This window comes from Seriola aureovittata, chromosome 2 (genome assembly GCF_021018895.1).
Source record: "Seriola aureovittata isolate HTS-2021-v1 ecotype China chromosome 2, ASM2101889v1, whole genome shotgun sequence".
NCBI classification, from domain to species: Eukaryota; Metazoa; Chordata; class Actinopteri; order Carangiformes; family Carangidae; genus Seriola; species Seriola aureovittata.
In genome coordinates, this window is record NC_079365.1 from 25,987,772 (window position 1) to 26,009,364 (window position 21,593).

Sequence of the window (21,593 nt, forward strand, 5' to 3'; positions counted from 1 at the left end):
TACCGCTGTTGTTGCCTTAGAGGGGAAACTGTCATCAGCACATTTGTTGACTGACAACTATTTGTTTCTCAGACAAAAATATGTGATGAATTAAACAGTTTGGATTGAAGAGATACTCGTTTGATTTAAATGAAATGAATTTTATTATTCCTCCTGTAAGTTTACATGACTTTGTTGTGCTTTCATGCAAATGCTGATTCTTATTTTTTACTCAATCTGACTGTTCTGCATGTACAATATACAAACAGTACACACACACCCAAAACACATACTGCAGCTTTTAAAAAGTCATATGAACGTCTACACTGGTGCGAGCTCTCATGCTCATAAAAAATAAACTATCAAAATATATCATTTGCGTTGTAAGCAGAGGGTTTGCGTATCTTTCCTTCCAGGGTGTGTTTGCTCGTGTTTACTGTGTGTGTTGTTGACAATATGTTCAACAAAAGAAACATAAACATACACTCAGTTGGCAGTTTGTTAGGTACACCTAGTTAAAACCAATACAGTCTAACAGAACAGTGGTGTATTAAATCTTCAATTATATAATCTCTGTTATTCAGTGTGTGATTGTGTGGTAAGGTTTGTCCTTCTCTGACTGATGCAGGTCTGTTGTGTACAAGTTTAGCTCGTAATTCACATTTTGTACTTTTTTAGATTTCATTTTATTAATACAAACCAGGTTCCTCTTGGTCTTATTTCATGTGATTCACACACTAATTAACCCTCTCTTCAGCAAGTTTAATCAGAGGACAAATATGAGTGACTAGGAGGAAGCTCAATAGGTGAAGGTGCATTCTGGGGCCTTACTCACCAAAATAAAGGTACTTTAAATAACTTGGACTTTGATCACAGTCAAGACTGTACTTGTAAGTCAACCATTAAACACTGAATTCTCAGTGTAATAAAAACAGTAATGAACTCTTACCATTTTCTGTCCTGTACAGATTTGACAAGTTGCTACAGCTGGCCACAAAAAGGCAGCATGTGTCAAAGATATCTACAGGGGATCTTACGGGTGTTTGGGCAGTAGTTTTTTCTACTGCTGACAAAAGTGGCACATTGACTTTATGAGGCTTCCTTGTTGTTGTGTATATAGCCTACATACATAAAGCCAAAACTAATGCCGTCTAATGCAACAGTCCTGCAATAAATCCTCCTTTCATTCAGTGTTTGCTTTAGTCTGTCTGTATTTTTACTCTGCATTATGCAATATAATTCAACAGCACCACAAACTGCAGGACCTTAAAGTTGAATAAGCACCTCTGTAGAACAGTTTAAACAAAAAGCCGAATATTTGAACCGTCACGAAGGGTGATTTGTTGCAGGACCTCTGTATCAGACTGCAATAGTTGGAGGTGGGTGTTCCTGATGAACTGGACACTGACTCTGCACACCGCAGTTTGACTCAGTTCAGTCTCGTGTTCAGTTTTCTGACGACTGATCGGTTCAGAATTGCAACATCGAAGCTCCGCCCCGCTGGATGACGACACAGCGGGAGGAAACAACGTAACCAAACATACTCAGACTGTCCGGCTCAGTCCCGCTGAAAGTTCTGGAGGCGAACAGGGTCAGAAGAGACCGGAGTCCGAAGGATCAGAGTGGATTGAAACTAGACCGAGACACGAGGATTATTTTAATTACAGTTCGGAGACGGACAGAAAGACCCGAGGACTCGGTTTGTTTCGGCTTTGTTCGCCTCAGCTCCGGATATACATTTAAAAAACAAGTTTCATTTAATTTTTTTTTTTTTTTTAATCAAAAGTTTCGGTCTTGTTTTATATCAGTCTTCACTCAGTCTGTGTTTTATTCAGACAGAAGAAGAAGCTCAAAAACTCACAGCTGACTGACTGACGACAGGTTGCGCAACCTAGACAATAATAAAAAGGAGACAAAGACGTCATCACCGGACAGAAAAGCCCCAATGCTCCCAGTATCACAGCTGCTGGTCCCAGTCGGGATTCAACTTTAAAGAAAACCTCTAGTTTTATACTTTCAGCTACGTTTGCTCCAAGCAGACAGACACACGGAGACCACCGGCTCCACGGGGACCCGACTGCTTATCTACTGGATCTACTGGTTTCCTGCTGACATACCATTTGAACCAGTCTGTCTGAAGAGCTCAAGGTAAGACCACTGAGCTGAGAGCAGTGGTGGAGGGAGTGTTCAGATCCTTCACCAGACTTAAAATAGCAAGAACAAAGTAAAATAAAAGCGTATTAATAAATATAGAAATACATGTAAAAGTTAATTTAGAAGTTCACCTAGAGTACTCATTATGCAGAGTGTTGAATATAGCCTCCACATTATACACTGAGTTATTGTTGAATTGCAGCTGGTTGAGGTGGGGCTAATTTTAATGATTAGTAAATAGTAGTATTAATATATTATAATAGTAGTATTTAATAAATACGTTTTGGTTTCATTTATAGAGATGATCATATGTTTTAAGTTGGTCATATGTTTTGTTTGGTTAAATCTTTATCTGCAAAATAACTAAAGCTGTAAGATAAATGTAATGGAAAAGAAAATACAGTATTTCCTAAAAAATAGAGAGTTCAAAAACGGGTCATGGTCAGAAAAGTTCTGTGAGGATCAAAACAGGCTCAAATGTAGGAATCAAAGCTCATTCTTAACTTAAAAATTGTAGTTCGACAAACCAGTCCCTGACTCAGGGTCAGTTTATTAGTAACTTTGTGGGTGGTTTTAACAGTATGACATGGTCTTCATCAACTGACGGAGTTTGCTCTGGACTTCCTGTCCGTGTTGGCTCCAAAGTATTTGATCTGATTAAATGAAGAGTGATGGAAGATTCAGACATTTCTTTGTGATTCAGCTCCATGTTGTCATGACTGCATCACATGCAGATTTGTCGGCTGCACATTTATGCCGTCAATCTTCTGCTCCACCGCGTCCCAAAGGTGTTCTCCTGGATTCGGATCCGGTGACGGAGCCACTGAAGTTCACTGAACTCATCGTCACGTTCATGAAACCAGTCTAAGACATGGAGCATTATCATGCTGGCAGTAGCCATTAGGAGCTGGTACACTGTGCACATGAAGGGATGCACATGGTCAGCAACAACACTCAGGATAGGCAGTGGCATTCGAATGATGATTGATTAATATTAAGGGTCCAAAGTGAGCTAAAAAAACCGTCCACACCACCACCAGCCTGGACTGTTGACACAAGGAAGGTTGGGTCCATAGATTCGTGCTGTTGATGCCAAATTCTGATCCTACCATGTGCGTGCCTCAGCAGAAACCCAGATTCATCTGACCAGGCTACGTTGTTCCAGTCTTCAGCTGTTCAGTGTTGATGAGCCTGTGTCCGCTGCAGCCTCAGATTTCTGCTCTTCACTGACAGTAGTGACACCTGACGTAGTCTTCTGCTGTTGTAGTCCATTCACCTCAAGGTTGGAGTTGGTGTTGTCTAGTCTTGAGATGCTTTTCTGCTCACCGCTGTCGTGAAGAGTGGTTATCTCAGCTACCATAGCAACCAATCTGGCCATTCTCTTTGAACCTCTCTCATCAACAAGGCATTTCAAAGAACTGCCGCACGCTCTGACTAATCTCTGGAGACTGCTGCACTTGAAAATCCCAGGCAAGTCACTGAGATCACACTTTTTCCTCACTCTGATGTTTGATGTTAACATCACGTGAAGCTTCTGATCCACTGCACTGCTGCCACATGATTGGCTGATTGAATGACTGCTTCAATAAGCAGGTGTACAGGTGTTCCTAATAAAGTGCTCAATGGGAGTAGAGAGCTAACTTCCGGGTTCTGTTCCAGAGAAATAATTCATTCAAAATCCCATTGTGATTTGTGATAACTAAATTAAGTAAAAATCCAGCATTCGAACAGAGCCTTTCTCCACAGTCCGTATGAAGATTTCAGTTTTAAACTACATTTAACAAACATAATGTCCCATAAGCCCCAGATCTTTGGATAAACAACATGGTTGACTGGAGGCGAGTCCGTGGACATGGTTAGTTCAGACAGGTCAGGACAGAGAACTGAACTGTGTGGAAGTCCTGAGATGGCAGAGATTACAGCTATGAAGTAAAAACAAAATACTTTAGAAGAGAGCTTCTGCAAACATTATAACTGTGGAGGCCAAGCAGCAAAGTTTCTGTCTAAGAGTTCAGTAGGAAACAGTTTGTTTCTGTAGTTGTTTGTTAACAGTCTGATCTTTGATTTTGAAACTGTAGCAGAAAGTCATGGAGAAATCCTCCACACAGCTGAAGAGATGAGACATCAAACAGCACAGATTCACTGGGTGTGTGTATGTGTGTTGGAGGATGACGTTGCCGCGGTGACGCAGTGACTCAGGTTGTTTCACCAGAGTGAAAGCAGAGTTGGCCAACATCAGGTTTCCACACAGTGTCACCAAGACAGCTACAGCTTCTGAAAAACTTGATATAAAACACTCTCTTACTGTGTGTGTGTGTGTGTGTGTGTGTGTGTGTGTGTGTGTTGTGTGTGTGTGTGTGTGTGTGTGCGTGTGTGTGCATGTGTGTGTGTGTGTGTGTGTGGTGTTGACTGTATTTAAAGCCTGTTTAAACTATAAACTGTTGTGCTCTGATGCAACGATCTGAAAGCTGAAGCGTCTGTCAGCTTACAGGAAGTTGCATCATGAAGCCTATAGACACGTTAACAGTAATGTGAGCAGCAGAGACACAGAACACACTGAGATGTGATACTAATATAACTCATATTAATGTATGTGAAAATATTACTGAAGAGGGTTCAGTGTTAGTGGAGGGAGGGGGCTCAGCTGTGATAGCACCTGCAGAGGGCGCTGCAGTGAAGAAATGAACAAGTTTGTCGAGTCGCTGTTTCTGACACAACTCACCGAGCAGGTCAGACGTAAACAACAAACAACTATTAAAATAATCTATGAACAGTTATGAGCTCTTCTATACTGGAGACACCATAGAGGAAAAGCAGAAGATTGAGACTTATCTTTATGTGCGGACAGATGATTTTCAGACAGCAGCATGGCTTCGGACCACATTCAAACTTCTCACTACTGTTCAGTGGTATTAATTAACCTGATGATGTCACTTGTCTCTTCCAATCACAGATGAGTGAGGGCACAGCCACGGCCAGGTCTCAACTGTGTCTGAAGAGGCTATTAGACGAGCCCCAGGATAATATACTGAAATGTAAACGAGCCCGTCTGGCTCCGCCCCCTCCAGTACTCGGCCTATCACCCTGCCTCAGGCCCACAAGCCCGGCCCCCAAATCAAGCCAAACCCAAACGCCATCCAGAGTTGGACCATACCTCCTTTTTGAACGCTGTGAGGGGGAGGAGACTTACAGGGCTGTGCACCCACAGACACAACAGCAGTACACCTGCCAGGTAACACACACACAACAACAACAAAAAAAAAATTCTATTGATCCTGCTTTAAATACTATTGACACTGCTGATACTGCCATGAATATTGCTGATACTGCATAAAATACGCATGGCACTGTAAAAAATACAAACATGCACACGATACAGTATTTACCTGTTTCCCTGACTGTCCGGTCACCATCGTTACAGGTGCTCCCTCTGCGTGGTTACCAGGAGCATTTGGCTGCCTACGCTCGCATTGGTCATCACGACAACATCTGCGGCCTGCTGGACGTGGTGATTGGCCAGGACAAAGTGTACGTCTTCCTGCCCGGTCACCACGGTGACATGCACGCATACGTGCGCAGCAGGAAGCATCTGGGCGAGGAGGAAGCGGGGCTCCTTTTTGCTCAGATGCTGAATGCCGTGATGCACTGCCATCACCATGGAGTCGTCCTGAGAGACCTGAAGCTCCGCAGGTTCGTCTTCACTGACAGATACAGGTAAGACTCAAACACGGGTACTCTGATAATACTACTAATACTACTGATACTGCATACTACACCAACAAATACAGGTGAGACTCAGAGGCAGGTACCGATGATACTACAATACTAATGAAACTGTTAAAAAGCTGATGCGGCTAAAAAACTACTACTAATACTGCTAAAGAAATACTGATACTGCAGAAAATATGACTTAAATTACTACTGTTACTGTTAATACCACTGATAGTACTGAAAATACTTATGATACTGCTATAATTTTTACTGATACTGTAAAAACAAACTGTTAATATCATTAATACTATTAATGATATTGCAAAGAAATACTTCATAATACTGCTGACACTGAAAATGATAATACCAACGCTACTAAAGATACTACTGGTACTGATCTAAATTCTACAGACTGCTAATATGACAATAAATGTTACTAAAAACTGCTGATACTGCTAAAAATATTACTGAGGCTACAATATAATGTTGCTGAAGTTGCTGATGTTACTATGGAAACTATTGACAATGGGTATAATACTGCTTACATCAGCAGTATCAGCAGTATTAGTTGTAGCAGCATTTGTTATGAGCAGGACAGATGAAATCTTACAGGAAAGAAATACCACCTTTAATACCTCCAATACTACAATACTACAACCACCATAACTACTAAGTATGGCAGTATCTGCAGTACTGATTATAAGGTACCAGTACTACAAATTCTACTGCTGTCACTGCGGATGCATTAATTAGACAAAAATTGTGTGTTTTGCTCCTGCAGGACTCACCTCGCCCTGCTCGGCCTCGACGACTGTGTCCTCCTGCACGGCAGCCATGATGACGACTCTCTGACAGACAGACACGGCTGCCCTGCCTATGTTGGCCCCGAGCTGCTGACCAATGGGAACGGATCGTACTCGGGCCGCGCTGCAGACATCTGGAGCCTGGGAGTGTCTCTGTACACCATGCTGATTGGACGATACCCGTTTCAGGACACACAGCCTGCCGCTCTGTTTGCAAAGATCCGCCGCGGGACCTTCAGCCTCCCTGATTGGCTGTCACCACGGGCCAAGTGTCTGATTGCCTGCATGCTGAGGAAGTCGCCTGCTGAAAGACTGGAGGCATCTGAGCTGCTGATGCACCCATGGCTGACCAATCCCTACACGCCACATCACAACGTGCATAAGACTCATCACAATTCACACACGACACCACAAAATAAACAAGAGGACGCTGACGATGACCAAGTGGTGCCAACATGGACTCAAAAACACTAACACACACACTTATACACACGTTTGTACTTCTATACTTGTGAGGACCCTCATCCCCAACTAACAATAACCATCACAACTAAATAACCCCAGTCCTTTTACTAAACTTTTACACACCTGACCCGTTTATTTCAGTTAACATGACCTCTGGTGTGTTTGACCATTTAGTACAGTTCGTTTGGACTGGTGTGAAAGCTCAACCCTGAACCCTGAAGCAAACTAAACAACCAGAACCAGACCTCCTTAAAAGGAAGGTCTCAGTCTGCCGCCATGCAACCACGCCACAGGCAAACTGTATTTTGTTTGTGGCGTGAAAAGAAAAGGGACCAAGCATAGACGTTATGACAGTTGATGTGATTTCAGCATTATTCAAAAGCTGAAAATTAAATCCATCTGCTGATTGCAACCTATTGAAGAAGCCTCTGTATAAGCAATCTGTATCTGCTACTAATAATGCTCATAATATGCTACTCCTGTGAGAGCGCTTTGTTAAAATGAATCGGACTAGAACTAAAAAGCAACAACAGATGTTTTTTTCCCTCGGTTGAGACCCAATGTTCTGAACTACAGGTATGAGGGTGACCTCAAACCAGCTCTGAACGCTCAAACAGCCTTTGAACAAATGTCCTCACCCCCACAGTCAAAAACTCTAGTTGGTCCTCACAAAGATAGACATACAAGAACATACAATCACTACAGAGACAGTCTGATCCTGGATTACTTGACCCTCAGGTGCCTTCCTCTCCCTCTGGCTGTGTCTCTATTCTAGCTCCGCCTCCTCAGCAGTGATCACACCTTGAGGCCTGAACTTACTCCTTGTCTTCCACAAATCATCTGAACTGCAGAGGATTCGTAACTGAGTCGCAGGTTCCACCTGTACCTAACACAAACCAGAACTAATGGTGTGTTCAGGTGTTCCTCGTCAACCTGTAAGAGTTAATATCCAAACGTATAAACTGGGCGTGTCCGAGCTGTGACGTTTGACTTCAATCAGTGCAGCAGTTTAATGGCAAACACATACATCTAACTTCAGTCAGTGTTTACATGCACTTTAACAATAACACTGGCTATATTCTGCATATTTATGTCTTGTCAACAAATCCCATAAAAAGACCAAAAATAAATTCTATGAACTAGTATTATGTTATTAGTCTGTGCCAGAGCTCCATTGTTTTTCATAAACTATTAAAAACACGTCACTGAGCCACAACTTTTCCGTTTATTACAACGAACACAGGCCTTTTAGTTTATTTTGAGTCAGTCCCACACACACCATCCCGCTGCTGTAAATACTCACAAGGCACAACAAATGTGTACTAATCCACAGCGTAACACCACTGAGCCTTTTTAATAGTCAAACTATATTTTTGACCCATTTCTAAGGATTTACGTCCCTTACTAGGAACCAACAGGCTACAGGCTGCGTGCCACAGACAGGGCGGGAAAATCAAAAGGTATTGAGAGACTAACACAAAGTTTGTCTTGCTTTTTTCATGGGATTTGTTGACAATCAGAAAAATACTGGTTACATTTGTTGTTATCCAGTAAGCTGATTTCTAATTGCCAGGTTTCTAATTGTTTTTTTTTTACAAGTACGCATGTGCATGGCAAAGACTTTAAACAGTGACAGTATATATGTGAGTGAATCAAAGTAGAAATTCGCTCTTGCATTCAAAATAATTAATTACAAAGTCTGACTGAGACTGAAACCAACATAAAGAAGCCTGTAGAAGTCAGAAGTAAGTCAGTTGTCACCGCTGAACTTGTGAAGATAAAACCCAGTGTCTTCTGTGACTAATACAGTTAAAATTAGAAATTTATGTTTCCAAAACAAAGTCAGGGATAAGAAAGAAATGTGTTTATTGAGCCGCTGCATGTACCAACAGATTTATAGTAACCTGGATACTTAAGTGCATGTAAATGTACTGTGTCCTGATCCTGTGTGTAAACGAGTTTCACAGCCTCCATGTGCCGTTGTGATGATGAACCAGGTTTGATGACAAGAAGGAAGTGTGGACTTGGTATCTAGACTCATCATTCTCTGGTCCGCTTTCAACACACCTGGTTAGATGACCATTTATGATTGAAGGAGTTGATGTAGACTGCCTGGACACACCACTGGTTTGGAAAAGGTGGACTTTGAAGGAGTCTAAAATGGGACACAGCTTATTTCTCTCAGTATTTAACCTCCCTAGCATTATAAGAGAAGAAGGGTCAGTATTGTTGTTGTACAAAGTCACCAGCAACTCACCTCCTTATAAAAAAAACAGAAATAATCAGAGACACAATTTCAGTAGCGACCAACAATGACATACTGTCATTATCAAAGTGTCCTGTCCTCTTCTGATGATCCTGATTTAAATTCATGGAAGCAGAGAGCCAACATGATAGACTAAATATTTGTCAGGTCTGTTATCTCAGGATTAAAGCTTCATTTGCAAATTGTTTTTGCGTTTTTTGCAGGAATGGTTATCCTTAAATAACAAGTAACTCATTTTTTTTCATAGATATAAATTCATAAATAGTTTTCTTGTGACATAACCTCTAATTTTAACCAGCGAACAAACATGTCCATCACTGTATTAATAATAAAATACAGGCAGGCTTATTTAAGGAACACCTCTTGTTTTTGGGGCTTTAAGGGCCCAGTGCCTGACAAATTGGCTTTGACTAACCGTCATCCAAAAATAACAACAGCTCATGAGATCATAAGAAAACTATTTTTGACATGTCAATCCAATAGTATAACTACATCTCAGGATAACAGGGTTAAGGCTTGAACATGAGCACCTTATTATGTTGCATCATAATAAGGAAATAGTTGCAATCTTGAGATAACTGGACTAAAATTATTCCTAAACTCAAGTCTTGTGTTTCCTTTGACTAAGGCTGGCCAGTCGCCACCCAACAGACCTGCAGCAGCCAGTAGGATGCCTTATACTGATATACTGTATGATTCAGACCTCAGTTACAGCTGGAGAATAAATAAAGATATTTCACAAACTGCTCTGGTCCTGAACTGCTTTTTATTGGGTTTGGTTGAGTTTGGTTGGTTTAACTGTTCTGAACCTCCATCAACAGTCAGTATAAAACCTGTCTGTGATGTCTGTGGTCAGTTTTGAGCTATTGTACGAAGTGAATATTTTCTAACGTGATTACAATTTTTCAAATTTGAGTAGAGACCTGTAAAGTCTCACTGAGTCGGACTCAACATGACAACATATCTGCTGGATCTGAACCTGTCACAGGTTTGGGACATTTTCTCCTCCAGTCACACACCAGTTAGTGAAAGTAATTTCTCATTAGGGAAATTAAATCTCCATGATGCCAAACTTCCACAGTAGCTACAGTGAAAGAATTAACAGTACACCAGTTGTAGTTGCCACAAGGTCTGCGTTTGACCAATCAACTGCTCAGCCCAGCAAACTCCTCCCAGAAAATTCCTGAACCATCAGACAATCTCTTGCAGGTTTAGTTTTCGAGTTACTCAAAAAGGTGGAGCCTCTCCTTTCTCCAACAGCAGAATCAGAAAGAGCAGTAGTATAGATACAATCCTAAAGATAACCATTAAGAGTAAATGCCTCATAAAATTTTTATTTTGGAAAAACTGTTATTTAAAATTTTGGCTGAAAATGTTGTTATGTTAATATAGAGCAGTACAGAATATGGTATTGTATTCAAAGTACTGGTGCAGGTACAGACATGAATAGTTATGAAACGACAGCCAATCCTATGAGCAAGTGTAACCTCACTAAACATTAAACAAATGTCAAGAATAGCAGCAGCCTTGACTGTTAATGGAGAGTACTGACAGGTTAGACAGGAGGTGGTGAAGAAAGACAGAATATACAGCAGGTAACCATGAACACTGAGTGCAGCGGTATTCCTCACCTTCATGTTTTATTGTTAAATCCCATCAGACAGCAGATTAAATGCTGTGACTGTCCATCACTTCAGTTAAGACTTCTCTCTAGTCCTTCATTTCTCTCCAACATCCACTTTATCTCTGAAATATTTGACTGAAAACAGAGTCTCCGTTCTGTCCTCGCCTCAGCCTGAAATATCACATCGACAGACAGTAAACTGTCTCTCATGTCTTTTCATTGGTCCCTGATGGAGCCGGTCAGGAACCAGTATCAGTGTCCATGTCATCAGTGTCGTCGCCCTCCGAGCGGCAGATCTCTTCCAACGCCAGCTCTGATAGAAAGGAAACAGGAAACGGAAAACACGAGTCTTTACATGGTACATTATATGGCCAAAAGTATGTGGACAGACAAACAGTCCAGGTAAGACTTCATATTTAAAGTTACTAAACTAAATTGTTGAACAGAAGGAATTCTTCCCCTCCACTTGAAGGAGTGTCTGTAGACTGGCCTAAAAAAATATTTGTTCCACCTCTGCTTAGGTTGAACTGCAGTCACAAGATGAAACTGTATAACATTTGTTTAGGACATAACGTTGTGTGTGTGTGTGTGTGTGTGTGTGTGTGTGTGTGTGTGTGTGTGTGTGTGTGTGTGTGTGTACCCTCGCTCTCGCTCAGCTCAGGGATCTTCCTCAGCGTCTCTCGAACAGCGGGGATCACCTGGTCATACATGTGCAGCAGCGGTCTGCAGCTCTCTGAGAAGCTGCCGTGATGCAGCAGCAGCCAGTGCAGCAGCAGCAAACACTCTCTGAGCAGAGACGCTGCTGGGCTGCGCCACCACGGCACCGAGGGGGTGGAAGACTGTGGTGGGGGTCGGGGAAGTCCTAAAGTAATTTTAGGGACAGCTTGTTTTAGAGAAATAACTGTGGATTTTTCTAGTCTTATGCTTTAAATCTGAAATGTGACTGACCTGTTGAGCCGGACGGCTCCTGAGACCCACGAAGATCCAGCCACTGACGATGGAAAACAATCACCACTGTCTGAACCAACTGAGAGAGAGAGACAGAGAGACTCATGTAGAAAGGTGCAACACAAAGTTTGGTGTCACTATATAAAGACACAGATCAGAAGGTCAGAGATTTTTACCTCAGTGTAACATTGACAGCTGCTGTGCAGGTTTGTGGTCCAGCTTCCTGCTCTCTGAGTCATTAGTCTACTCAACAAACGAACCACCTGAGACACAAAAACAACAATTCTCAAGTAAAGCTGTTTTTAAATATCAGCTGTGGTCAGGACAAATAATAGTTTCAATAATTTTTTATGCAAGAAAAATACAAAATATTTTCTGGTTCCAACATCTCATATCTGAGCATGTGCTACTTGTCTTTTTATATATGATAGGGAATTAAACATGTTTTGGTTTTAGACGTTTGGTTTGTAGGTTGAGGATCACTTTGGGGTTTGGGAAGTAATGGAAATTGTTTTTTATTATTTTTAATTTCTTAGTCTGAATGATTAATAAAGAAAATATACTGCAGATTACTTTATTGAAAATAATTGAAAGTTGCAGCCCTAGATTGCACATGGGCCAGCTGTTATAGACCAGATCAACTAGATCAACTGACCCACAACTGCAGCAAGGAGGAATCTACGACTGCAGACTTTTCATCAACAGAATCAGAAAAGGTAGAAACACTTTGTCTTTACATGGATGGATTACTGGGTGTAATACATAGTTCTTTTGTAATACTCTAAGACCATAACCCTGCTGCTAATCATATACACCTCCTGTGAGACTAAAATATGTCTTTGCAGTGTGTGTGTGTGTGTGTGTGTGTGTGTGTGTGTGTGGGTGTGCATGCATTTGTGTTACCTGCAGGTCGAGCAGAATCCAGTCTGTGTGTGCTGCCTGGTTGTCTGGTCTGGTTCTGATATACTGGAATAACTTAAGGAAAACACAGGGGTCTAAAGAAAACAAACAATCAGTGTTTAAGTTAAGTCACAGTGGAGCAGAAACTTCAACAACTGAGTGAATGTTTGAAGCAAAATAAAGACAAATATCATTAGTATGTAAATCACAGATGAGTTAAAGTCACGGCAGTAACAGAGATGTGGCGGCAGGCGACGCCTCACCGTGCTGAGAGCAGAGCTGTTGAGCCAGCACCTGGTGGTCAGACATCGAGATGAGGACAGTCACACACTCTGAAATCATCTGCAACTTGCTGTCAGCTGACAAACACACACACAGCACCTGCAACACACACTGCAACCTGAGAGACAGAGACAGAGAGGTTATGTGTGACCAATTACAGTTCTGCAGACTAAAAATTATCCAGAAGTTGCAGGTTCTTTGAATCTCTTTTTGTTTCTGGACTGATGGTCAGACTGAAGAAAGTGACAGACGAATCACTCTGAGAACGAAAGCAGCGCCTCCCCAATATGTACCAGCTTAAAAACGAATAACAACACAATGGACAATATCCTTGTTGGTATGGAATATGTATCATGAAAAGTCAGGCCGGTAGCCACTTGTCTTTGCAACGTAACAACGGAAACAGACGAAAAAATAAAAGGTGGTCTTTTTTCTGGACTTGGATGGCATGTAGTCTGTGTGTTCAGAAGTGACTCAGTTATGTTCTTTTTAATAAATCAGCAGATGATGTCCAGGAACTCCTATCAGTGGTTAGCTGCTCCAGATCTCTCATGAGTTAATTCTACTTTCTGTTTCGTCACCCATTGACAGTAAATACCTGCAGGTAGTTTACAGTCACAAATTACATAACCACTGACACTCAGTGGAAAATGTTAAACACACAAACACTCCCTGGTGAGCCACTCCTCCATCTCCAGCAATGCTCCACCCAGCTGAGAGTTGCATCACATTTGTGCATGTGTTATCCTGTATACTCTGCAATGGTTTCACATTAAGCATTAAAACAGAGTGTGAATGTGTGTGGAGTGGCTGAAGTGTTATGTCACCTTCACCTGTCACCTGCTTCCTGCAGCTCTCACACATTTAAGAAACAATCGTTCTTCTTTGTTAGTATCAACATGAAAATATGATGAACTTGTGAATTAAGTTTGCACAACTGTTAATTCAACCAGTTTAAATGAAAATTATGTTGACAAATAACTTCAGTGTGATTGTGTGTCTGTGTCTGTGTGCGTACCTGTCAGTGTGTGTTTGTGGCGTCCTCTCAATTAGGACACACAGCGTCTTCATAGCGCTGAGGACAAGCTCCTCCTTCTGTGAGCTGCTGCTGCTGCCATCAAGTCCCGCTTCACACAGCCGTAACACTGACCGCAGCAAGGCATTCTGGGAGCCCAGACCACCACCTGCTGCAGTTGGCTCATTCTACAACCAAAGAGAGGAAGGGGGGAGGATTTCACGGAAATATTTCTCTTTAAGGGGAAATCCAAGTGAACAATCTCTGTCCGGGAAATTAGCTCATCATGCTCTTAAAACAAATAAAAATATGTTGTTGATATTTCGATATCAACACTTCTACTGTAATGAAAGTGTGGAGGTTTATGAAGTTAAATACAGTCCAGTAATACAGGTTCTGTCTGTACCTTGTCTGTGACTCTGCTTTCACTCTCTTTTGACAACACAGCCTCCACCACCTGAGGAGCAGCACAACAGTCAGTCATCAGTTTCTTAAAGTCTGAGCTTTATTTTCACAGAGGCACTGGTGCAAACAGCTGATATGTGACACTTTTCTGTGGGACACCGAGGGTCTTTCCTCTTGCACTGGTTTGGTATTTTGGTAACTTTTGATAGTTGAATAATCATTTTTTTGTTGTGTCATCACCTCATCACTGTGGGCCAGCAGCAGGTAGAGGAGTCGCAGAGCAGCCAAGCCAGTGTCCTCCACGCTGAAACCAGACAAACCAGTCTCCTCAAGTTTTCCCAGGCCAGCAGTGGGAGCAGCACGGCCTGCTGGGAGCGAGCTGGCAGCTGTGGAGTCTGAACCGCTGCCGCCAGCAGAGTTTGAAAGGAGCGAATCCAGAGCCTGACAGAGTCGAGACAAGTGGAGGTCCAACAGAGGGAGGAGAAACACGGCTCCGGGACATGACCTATACACACACATTTTTTTTTCATTTTTATTTGAGCGCAGATAAATGTAGTTTCCCAAATGGGATAATCAATCACACTAAATCTGGATCAGTGGTGACCAACCTTTTTTTAAAATCATGGAGCTTTTCATGGTGATTCTTTTTTCATGGCATATCCCATACCAATCCCCACAACATGTGCAACATTTTCAGCTATAAATAACACCATGAATATATGTTTCATTCATCTATTGATTACTTGTTTCAGCATTTTTGTTCAGCTCTGTTTGCAACGAGAGCGTTCCTTGACTACTCTGCCCTGGAAAACTCACAAGCCAGAAAATATCGTACATTAGTGCCACAACCGGCTGCTGTGAGCTGTTATGTCATTAACTGCCACTAAACTGCATATCTAAATATTTAATCGATGATTTTGAAGTTTATTGCTCTTTTTTTTTTTAGTTTTGATGCGTTTGAAAAAATTTAACTAAAATTTACTCAATGGAAAAGTTGACTCATCTCTCCCATATGGCAAAAATTTACAATTACAAAACAATGTACAGCATAAAAATGGAAAAGAATAAATCATGCTGCACCCTTGACCCATCCTTAAGTCAATGTTACCTCTTTGTGAAAACAGTATTTCAAATATCGTGAAACAGTAATCCTCAGTTGCGTACAGGCCTCATGGGCTGAATCTTTAAGCTGATATATCAGTGGAAAATGTAACAGGGATGCTGTAAATCTTTGGTAATTATCTACAAAACACATGACCTCATGATGGTGTTTTTCCATGTTGTCATTTCAGTGCTGCTGTTACACCATTTGGCCACAAGAGGACTCTGCTGTCCACTCAACTGTTAAGCTTTAACTTGGTTGATCTGGACTCTTTCAGTCAGCTGCAGATACTGTAGGGATGGGAACCAGAACCGGTTCCAGTTGAGAGGCGGTACCAAATTGTGTGAAACATCTTAATTATATGCCCCTGAGTTTATCAATACCAGCAGGTTTTTCAGAACTGGGTGGCCCCATACCCTCACTATGCAAGTTGAGAAGGGTTCTGCAAATTACGCAAGGCTTGCCTTTGATGAGATAATGATTATTTTCTAAACTTCATATTTGCTACAATTTCTTATTGATGTTAATATTGACCAAGATTCTATTGAATCATTCTGTTCTGTATTTGTCTGCTTATTCTCAGCCAGACAGATGGAGGAGGCTGTTTAAAATGAAGGAGGGTTTTAGTGGGAGCACTGGGGAGCCAGGTGTGACTGTGTGGCAAAAACCTGCGTAGGTGTGTTTTTTCACACATAGAAAGTTGATCAAGGATCGTTCAGGGAATCAATGAAAAAAACAGACCAATAAGCAGAATTGATAAAATCGTATCAATTCCCATTCCTAGATTAAAAATCTGTTAAGTATGAACAGAGCAGCTGTTGTACCCTCAGACAGTCCGTGTACCTGTTGTTTTTGCTGCTGGCTGCAGCTGCTGTTCGGCTTTGACTGAGCATGTTTATTCCAGTTACAGCCAGACTCTGGACCGGACTCAGAGCAGGTCTGGGAGCACCACCTCCACTGACACTTGCTGCTGCATCAGAGTGGAGCAGAAAATCTGCTGACAGCCTGCTGAACACATGACAGACAACAAAACACACAAAACAGCATCACATCAGTTAGTCTTTTATAACAGCTCAGATCCTCTGCACTCTATTATTCATAATATACTCCAACCAGTGCAGGGTGTTTACCTGGATGTCAGGTAGATATCTGTCAGACTCATTGACAGCAGGTGAGAGAGGCTAAGGCTGCTGGGAGACAGAGGCTGCTGCAGCAACAACCCCAGTAGGACGCCACCTGGGGGACAAAAAAGAACACACCCAAACACACACACACACACACAACACACACACACACACACACACACACACACACACACACACACAGTCTATTGTTGCTGACTGCTTTGAAAATGACAAACATTTAAATGTGTTGCAGATTATTCATTTACATGATCCCTTTTGAGGAGGTGCTGCAGACTGATAAACTTACCTCGATGCTGCAGGTGTGCAGGTCTCACAGTCAAGAAGGGGTCTGGACGAGACACTTCCTGTTTGTTGTCACCAGATCTGCTGCTGGATGACCCTCTGTCTGCTGAAACACACACACATATACGTCTTATTTCATGGAGACTTACCCTAATTACTACCTGTCAAACCTGCACCCTAACCATAAACTTAACGCCTGACCCAAAACTCCGCCTTTTCCCGATTGGAGACTCTGCTTTTGTCCCCAGTTTATCCCCAGAAGTAACCTAAGTCAGACCTACCTGCACACACACGTGCATACACACATACACATGTTAACCAAAATTCAGTGATCCTCACAGTCCAAATAAAAACAATAGACACATCTGTTTCAGCACCACAACTGTCATGACCTTCATGACATCATCACGTGACGCACCCTCTCTCCGTGTCTTCATCTGTGTCTTCACTGGTGTTGTTTTGGAAGGGACCTGGGCTCCAAACATCTCCTTGGTGATGAAACCATTTCCTGGAGAGGAGGAGCTGCTACCGCTCCCTTGATGCAACTGGCCGAGACAGCTCAGCACTTTAGGACTGAGAGCAGAGAAAAAGAGGGAACGGCACATCCTCAATGAGAGAATGACTGGAGACTGTGCTGATAAATAACATAAAATATTTCATTGATTATCAAAACTGTTGTTAGTTGCACTGATGATGATTCACCTGTTTCTAGGCAGTGGTGATGCCGTCTTGTTTTTTTCTGAACTGTGCAGTTTACTCTTCATCTCATTGATCTCTGCTTCTTTAAATTGCAGCTCAGACTGCAGAGACTGAACCTGCACACAGACAAGATGTCATTATCATGTTATTCTGTGGAATATACTGTATGTACTGTGTGTGTGTGTGTTTTTTTTTCCAGCTCCTTCACCTTCCTATTGAGTTCCTTCTCCTTGTCACTCTGCTCTCTTTGCTTCTGAGTCTCCAGCAGGATCTGGTTCTGTCTCTGAGCTTCCCTCTCCTGCTGAGCTGCTTTCAGGGAGTCCCTCAGGACACGGATCTCCCCGCTCTTCAAAACAATCTCATCCTCCACCTCCTTCAGCTAATATACACAAAAAACACACACAAGGACATTTGTATCCAGCTGGTCCTGTGCTGTTGGACACTTTCTGTAAACTTTTATAAAGTCAGTCTCACCTTTCTCTTCAGCTCTGCATGCTGGGCTTCCAGCACACTGTAGGAGTCCTCTCTGTCTGACCCAAACTGCTGCTGCCTGTTACCTGAACACACAAAACAACAGAGCTTTGTCAACATGTTTAATGATAAAACTAACATACACTGTATTAGCTGTTTGACCATCGATTGATAGTTGCTTGTTAAGTGACGCTGCAGTAATTCTGCGTGTTTTAACACAGTAGGGAGGTGTAGCGATACATGTTGGTGCAGTATCCAAAAATGCAATATGTAACAAGTTCCCAGCTAACAGTGTGAGTATTTACTGATTAGACAAACAGATTTACAAATGTACTAGATACTCATTTTTTTGCTCTTTTTCAGCTCATTACATGAACTTCCCCTAGGGGATAAAAAAAAAGTATCTATCTATCTATCTATCTATCATCCAAAGGACACAACACAATACTGTTATCTGTGCTATTAAAATTAGCACATTTTAAAAACCAAACTTGCTCTTGGTTACATTCAGAGGAAAAGACAAAGAGACAAAGCACTGTGCTTTTCTTAATGTGATGAGGATGAAATTTAACAAAATCAGATGAGATGGAGATGTTACAATTCATAAACAAGAGAAAACTTTCAGTGATGTTCAGTTCTGCTCTGAACTCACCAAGAGGCTCTCTGCCAGCATTCCCTCTGTTGCTGCTGCTGAACCCAAACGTGTTCTCTCTGCTCTGCTTCATTGTGGCTCTGCTCAGAGATTTGCTCTGCCCTGCAAACGGCTGCCAGACAGACTCCCCCGGTTTGGTTTCTGGTTTAGACCCTAGCCCCACCCCTGTAGTAGCTGAGGTGATGGCCTGCGAGGCAATGTCGTCGATCTCATCCAGGTCGTCTTGGGTGAAGTCTTCATCATCTCCAAATGGGTCATCGAAGGCCACCGCCGTCGCAACTTCATGATTCAGGCCTCGGAGGCGCTTAGTGGGAGGGCAGTTCATGCTGAAAGGCAGGAACAGAAGGTGGTCAGGTTAACCAGAGCTCTGACCTTTGAACTCCAAACAACTGTTTACGATATTGTTGGCCAGAGTAGGAATTCTCAGAGTTATGCCACTTTGGTCATTCTTTAGGGTGAGATATATAGGACTCTTATCTTGTTCAGTATTTAGGATACAATGGAATCTTACTCTCAACAATCCAATTCTCTACATGTGCATCATTGTGGTTTATTAGTCACATTTTAGGACATGGCACGTTTTATACTGACTCTGGTGTCCAGTCTGATTTATAGTTTATTAGCTAAGGGGGTTGCAACAGCGGTGTGGTCCAGGCAGCAACAAACAAGCGTTTATTTCTATCTTAACCAAAACTTCAAAACAAGCCAGTTAATAACGTTAACGTGGTTTACAGGTGCCAATTTCTTCTGGGTCTCCTAAGTTACCTTGTCTCTCCGTGCTGCTGTGGCTCTTGAAAGCTCTTAGCTAACAGATAACGCTAGAGTGATTCCAATGGGAAATTAGCCTGCTAAGCTAGCTCTGCTCACGTCGTCACAACAGCATTTAAATGTCAGTCAGCACTTCATGAAAAACATGTCGGAGGTGTCTGATAGCAGAGCTCGTTCACGCGGTGCCTCAGCACTAAATTAAACCGTGAAATTCATTGATAAACGGTCAACCAGCCAGAAAACATGAAGTTAAAACTGTAAGGATAAAAGTGTGTTGTTGAGCCCGCTTCGGTGCCACTGTTAATCCGGCCAATCAGATCGCTGCTCTGACAATCCGACCAATCATCGGCGCCTATGCGCTGAACTGGTTGCTCTACAGGTGCCTGTTCCAGACAAACTGTACTAAACGCGCAGGTGGAAAATAAGTCTTTAAAGGAATAGTTCGACATTTGAGCACTGCTGTTGCATGTATGTTTCTGATGGCCCTGAGAACTCAACGCATTGCTAGATACCGTGTTTTTCGCTTTGTGTTTTCTGTATTTTGTTGTTTTCTCATATATATAACACTTTTTGTAAATGCTGAACATGTTGTCAATTTGATAAGGATGTTTTCTTAATTTGCTTGTGTTTCGTTCATTTAGACGAGAATATTAATATAATTCCCACGATTGTACGATAAATAATAGGTTAGTTTAGCTTAGCACAAAGACGGGGAGCGAGCCAGGCCAGCTAACAAAATCTGTCTAGCAGCATTTATACAGCCCACCAATGTTATGTTATATATTGTTTCTTTATTCCATGCAAAAAATGAAGTGTAGAAATTACATGCTGTGGTATTATCGGGGGTTTATGTGGGACTTTTTCTTGGCCAGGTCATGGGCCAGGTGCAGTGCCTTGTTGGGGTCGCTGCAGGCTGCCTGGCAACCTCATATTGGGGACAAAACTCTTTATCCACCTTATTCCTTCCTCAACCTGTGATAACTTGTGTGAATTATGGTGAAGTATTACACCAGCTATCATAGCTTAGTACAACAAGGGGAACCAGTGTAAACAGCCAACCTGGCTCTGTATAGAAGTAACAAAATCCACCTACCAGTACCTCTAAAGCCCATTTATGAACACATTATATCTTGTTTGTTTAGTCTGTATAACAATGATTTGTCAGAGTCAGATGAGTGTATAACATTTTAACAACTCCTCTCTTCTCTCATCTGGACTTTGGCATGTCAGATCACACCGTTTAGAGAAATTTTAGTGAGGAAATCAGAATGAGTGAAATTTCAGCGTATATTTTATATTACAGTAATAATAAGGTATGTGGGCTGTAATGTAAGCCTGGCTGCACCTCTATTCCTCTTTACTTACACAATAAGACCAATGTTGTTAACACCACTTTTCTCAAACATTAGTTTTGTTAGCCAGTGCTGAACCTCATAGGCACCCGGTATTTACAAAAATACTTAAGGTATAATTCATTTCTTCTCTCCTCTAAAATGCCCAATGGTTACTCCCTTGTTCCCTATAGTCTTTTTGTCTTCCACTGTGCCTACTTTTTTACTAAAAGTGCCAGTAGTAACTGGTTTTATTTTGGTGGTGCCTAATTCATATGACGAAAATACAGAATAATTAATTGGCTGTATTATTACGTGTTACCAGGAAATCAAACTAAAATTGTAAGAGTGAGGGGAACAAAAATGGAGAAATTGACGTATTAAGAAAAATGAAAATTAATTAATTAAATTATGCCCCTTGTAACTCCGGCCATGTTGGCAAGCAATCTGACGTTAGCTGCCACAGTTTTTATACACATCTTATTTCAAAGGCGGGTGGGCATTAATATGAATCCCTGGATGTACACTGTCCTCATATAGAAGCTTCTTGTGGCTTCTCAGCAACAGCAAGTGTGCTTTCCATTTTTAGAC

At 41.9% G+C, this 21,593-nt stretch overlaps 2 protein-coding genes across 4 annotated transcripts; one reads left to right on the plus strand and one right to left on the minus strand.

Annotated features, from left to right (window-relative positions):
* The first annotated feature begins 1,525 nt into the window (after positions 1 to 1,525).
* On the plus strand, positions 1,526 to 10,124 carry trib3 (tribbles pseudokinase 3). Its single transcript, XM_056397987.1, has 4 exons — positions 1,526 to 2,127; positions 5,087 to 5,365; positions 5,555 to 5,847; positions 6,626 to 10,124. The coding sequence occupies exons 2-4, from the start codon at positions 5,087 to 5,089 to the stop codon at positions 7,119 to 7,121; spliced, it is 1,068 nt and encodes a 355-aa protein (XP_056253962.1). The 5' UTR covers positions 1,526 to 2,127; the 3' UTR covers positions 7,122 to 10,124.
* A 567-nt stretch (positions 10,125 to 10,691) lies between these two features.
* atrip (ATR interacting protein) lies at positions 10,692 to 19,971 on the minus strand. Of its 3 annotated transcripts, none has more exons than XM_056397967.1 (18): positions 19,669 to 19,971; positions 18,904 to 19,229; positions 18,255 to 18,337; positions 17,989 to 18,159; positions 17,784 to 17,896; positions 17,500 to 17,654; positions 17,086 to 17,184; positions 16,785 to 16,890; positions 16,498 to 16,662; positions 14,793 to 15,057; positions 14,554 to 14,604; positions 14,151 to 14,335; positions 13,114 to 13,250; positions 12,854 to 12,945; positions 12,127 to 12,213; positions 11,951 to 12,029; positions 11,643 to 11,864; positions 10,692 to 11,315 (listed from the first exon to the last, which is right to left on the minus strand). In XM_056397967.1, exons 2-18 carry the CDS (start codon positions 19,226 to 19,228, stop codon positions 11,242 to 11,244), a joined length of 2,409 nt encoding a protein of 802 aa, XP_056253942.1. In that variant the 5' UTR covers position 19,229; positions 19,669 to 19,971; the 3' UTR covers positions 10,692 to 11,241. The 3 variants fall into 3 exon arrangements, with proteins under 3 accessions (XP_056253942.1, XP_056253950.1, XP_056253933.1); XM_056397975.1 differs by having other exon boundaries at positions 16,498 to 16,659; positions 17,086 to 17,187; XM_056397958.1 differs by having other exon boundaries at positions 17,086 to 17,187.
* Between the last annotated feature and the right edge of the window lie 1,622 nt (positions 19,972 to 21,593).

Excerpts from the sequence above, each read along its gene's own strand:
- trib3 (XM_056397987.1), top strand. The coding sequence starts at position 5,087 with ATGAGTGAGGGCACAGCCACGGCCAGGTCTCAACTGTGTCTGAAGAGG. Across the intron at positions 5,366-5,554 it reads AACAGCAGTACACCTGCCAG|GTGCTCCCTCTGCGTGGTTA; the intron begins GTAACACACACA and ends CCATCGTTACAG. Across the intron at positions 5,848-6,625 it reads GTCTTCACTGACAGATACAG|GACTCACCTCGCCCTGCTCG; the intron begins GTAAGACTCAAA and ends TTGCTCCTGCAG.
- atrip (XM_056397958.1), bottom strand. The coding sequence starts at position 19,228 with ATGAACTGCCCTCCCACTAAGCGCCTCCGAGGCCTGAATCATGAAGTT. Across the intron at positions 16,663-16,784 it reads GATATCTACCTGACATCCAG|CAGGCTGTCAGCAGATTTTC; the intron begins GTAAACACCCTG and ends TCATGTGTTCAG. Across the intron at positions 12,214-12,853 it reads GGATTCTGCTCGACCTGCAG|GTGGTTCGTTTGTTGAGTAG; the intron begins GTAACACAAATG and ends TTTGTGTCTCAG.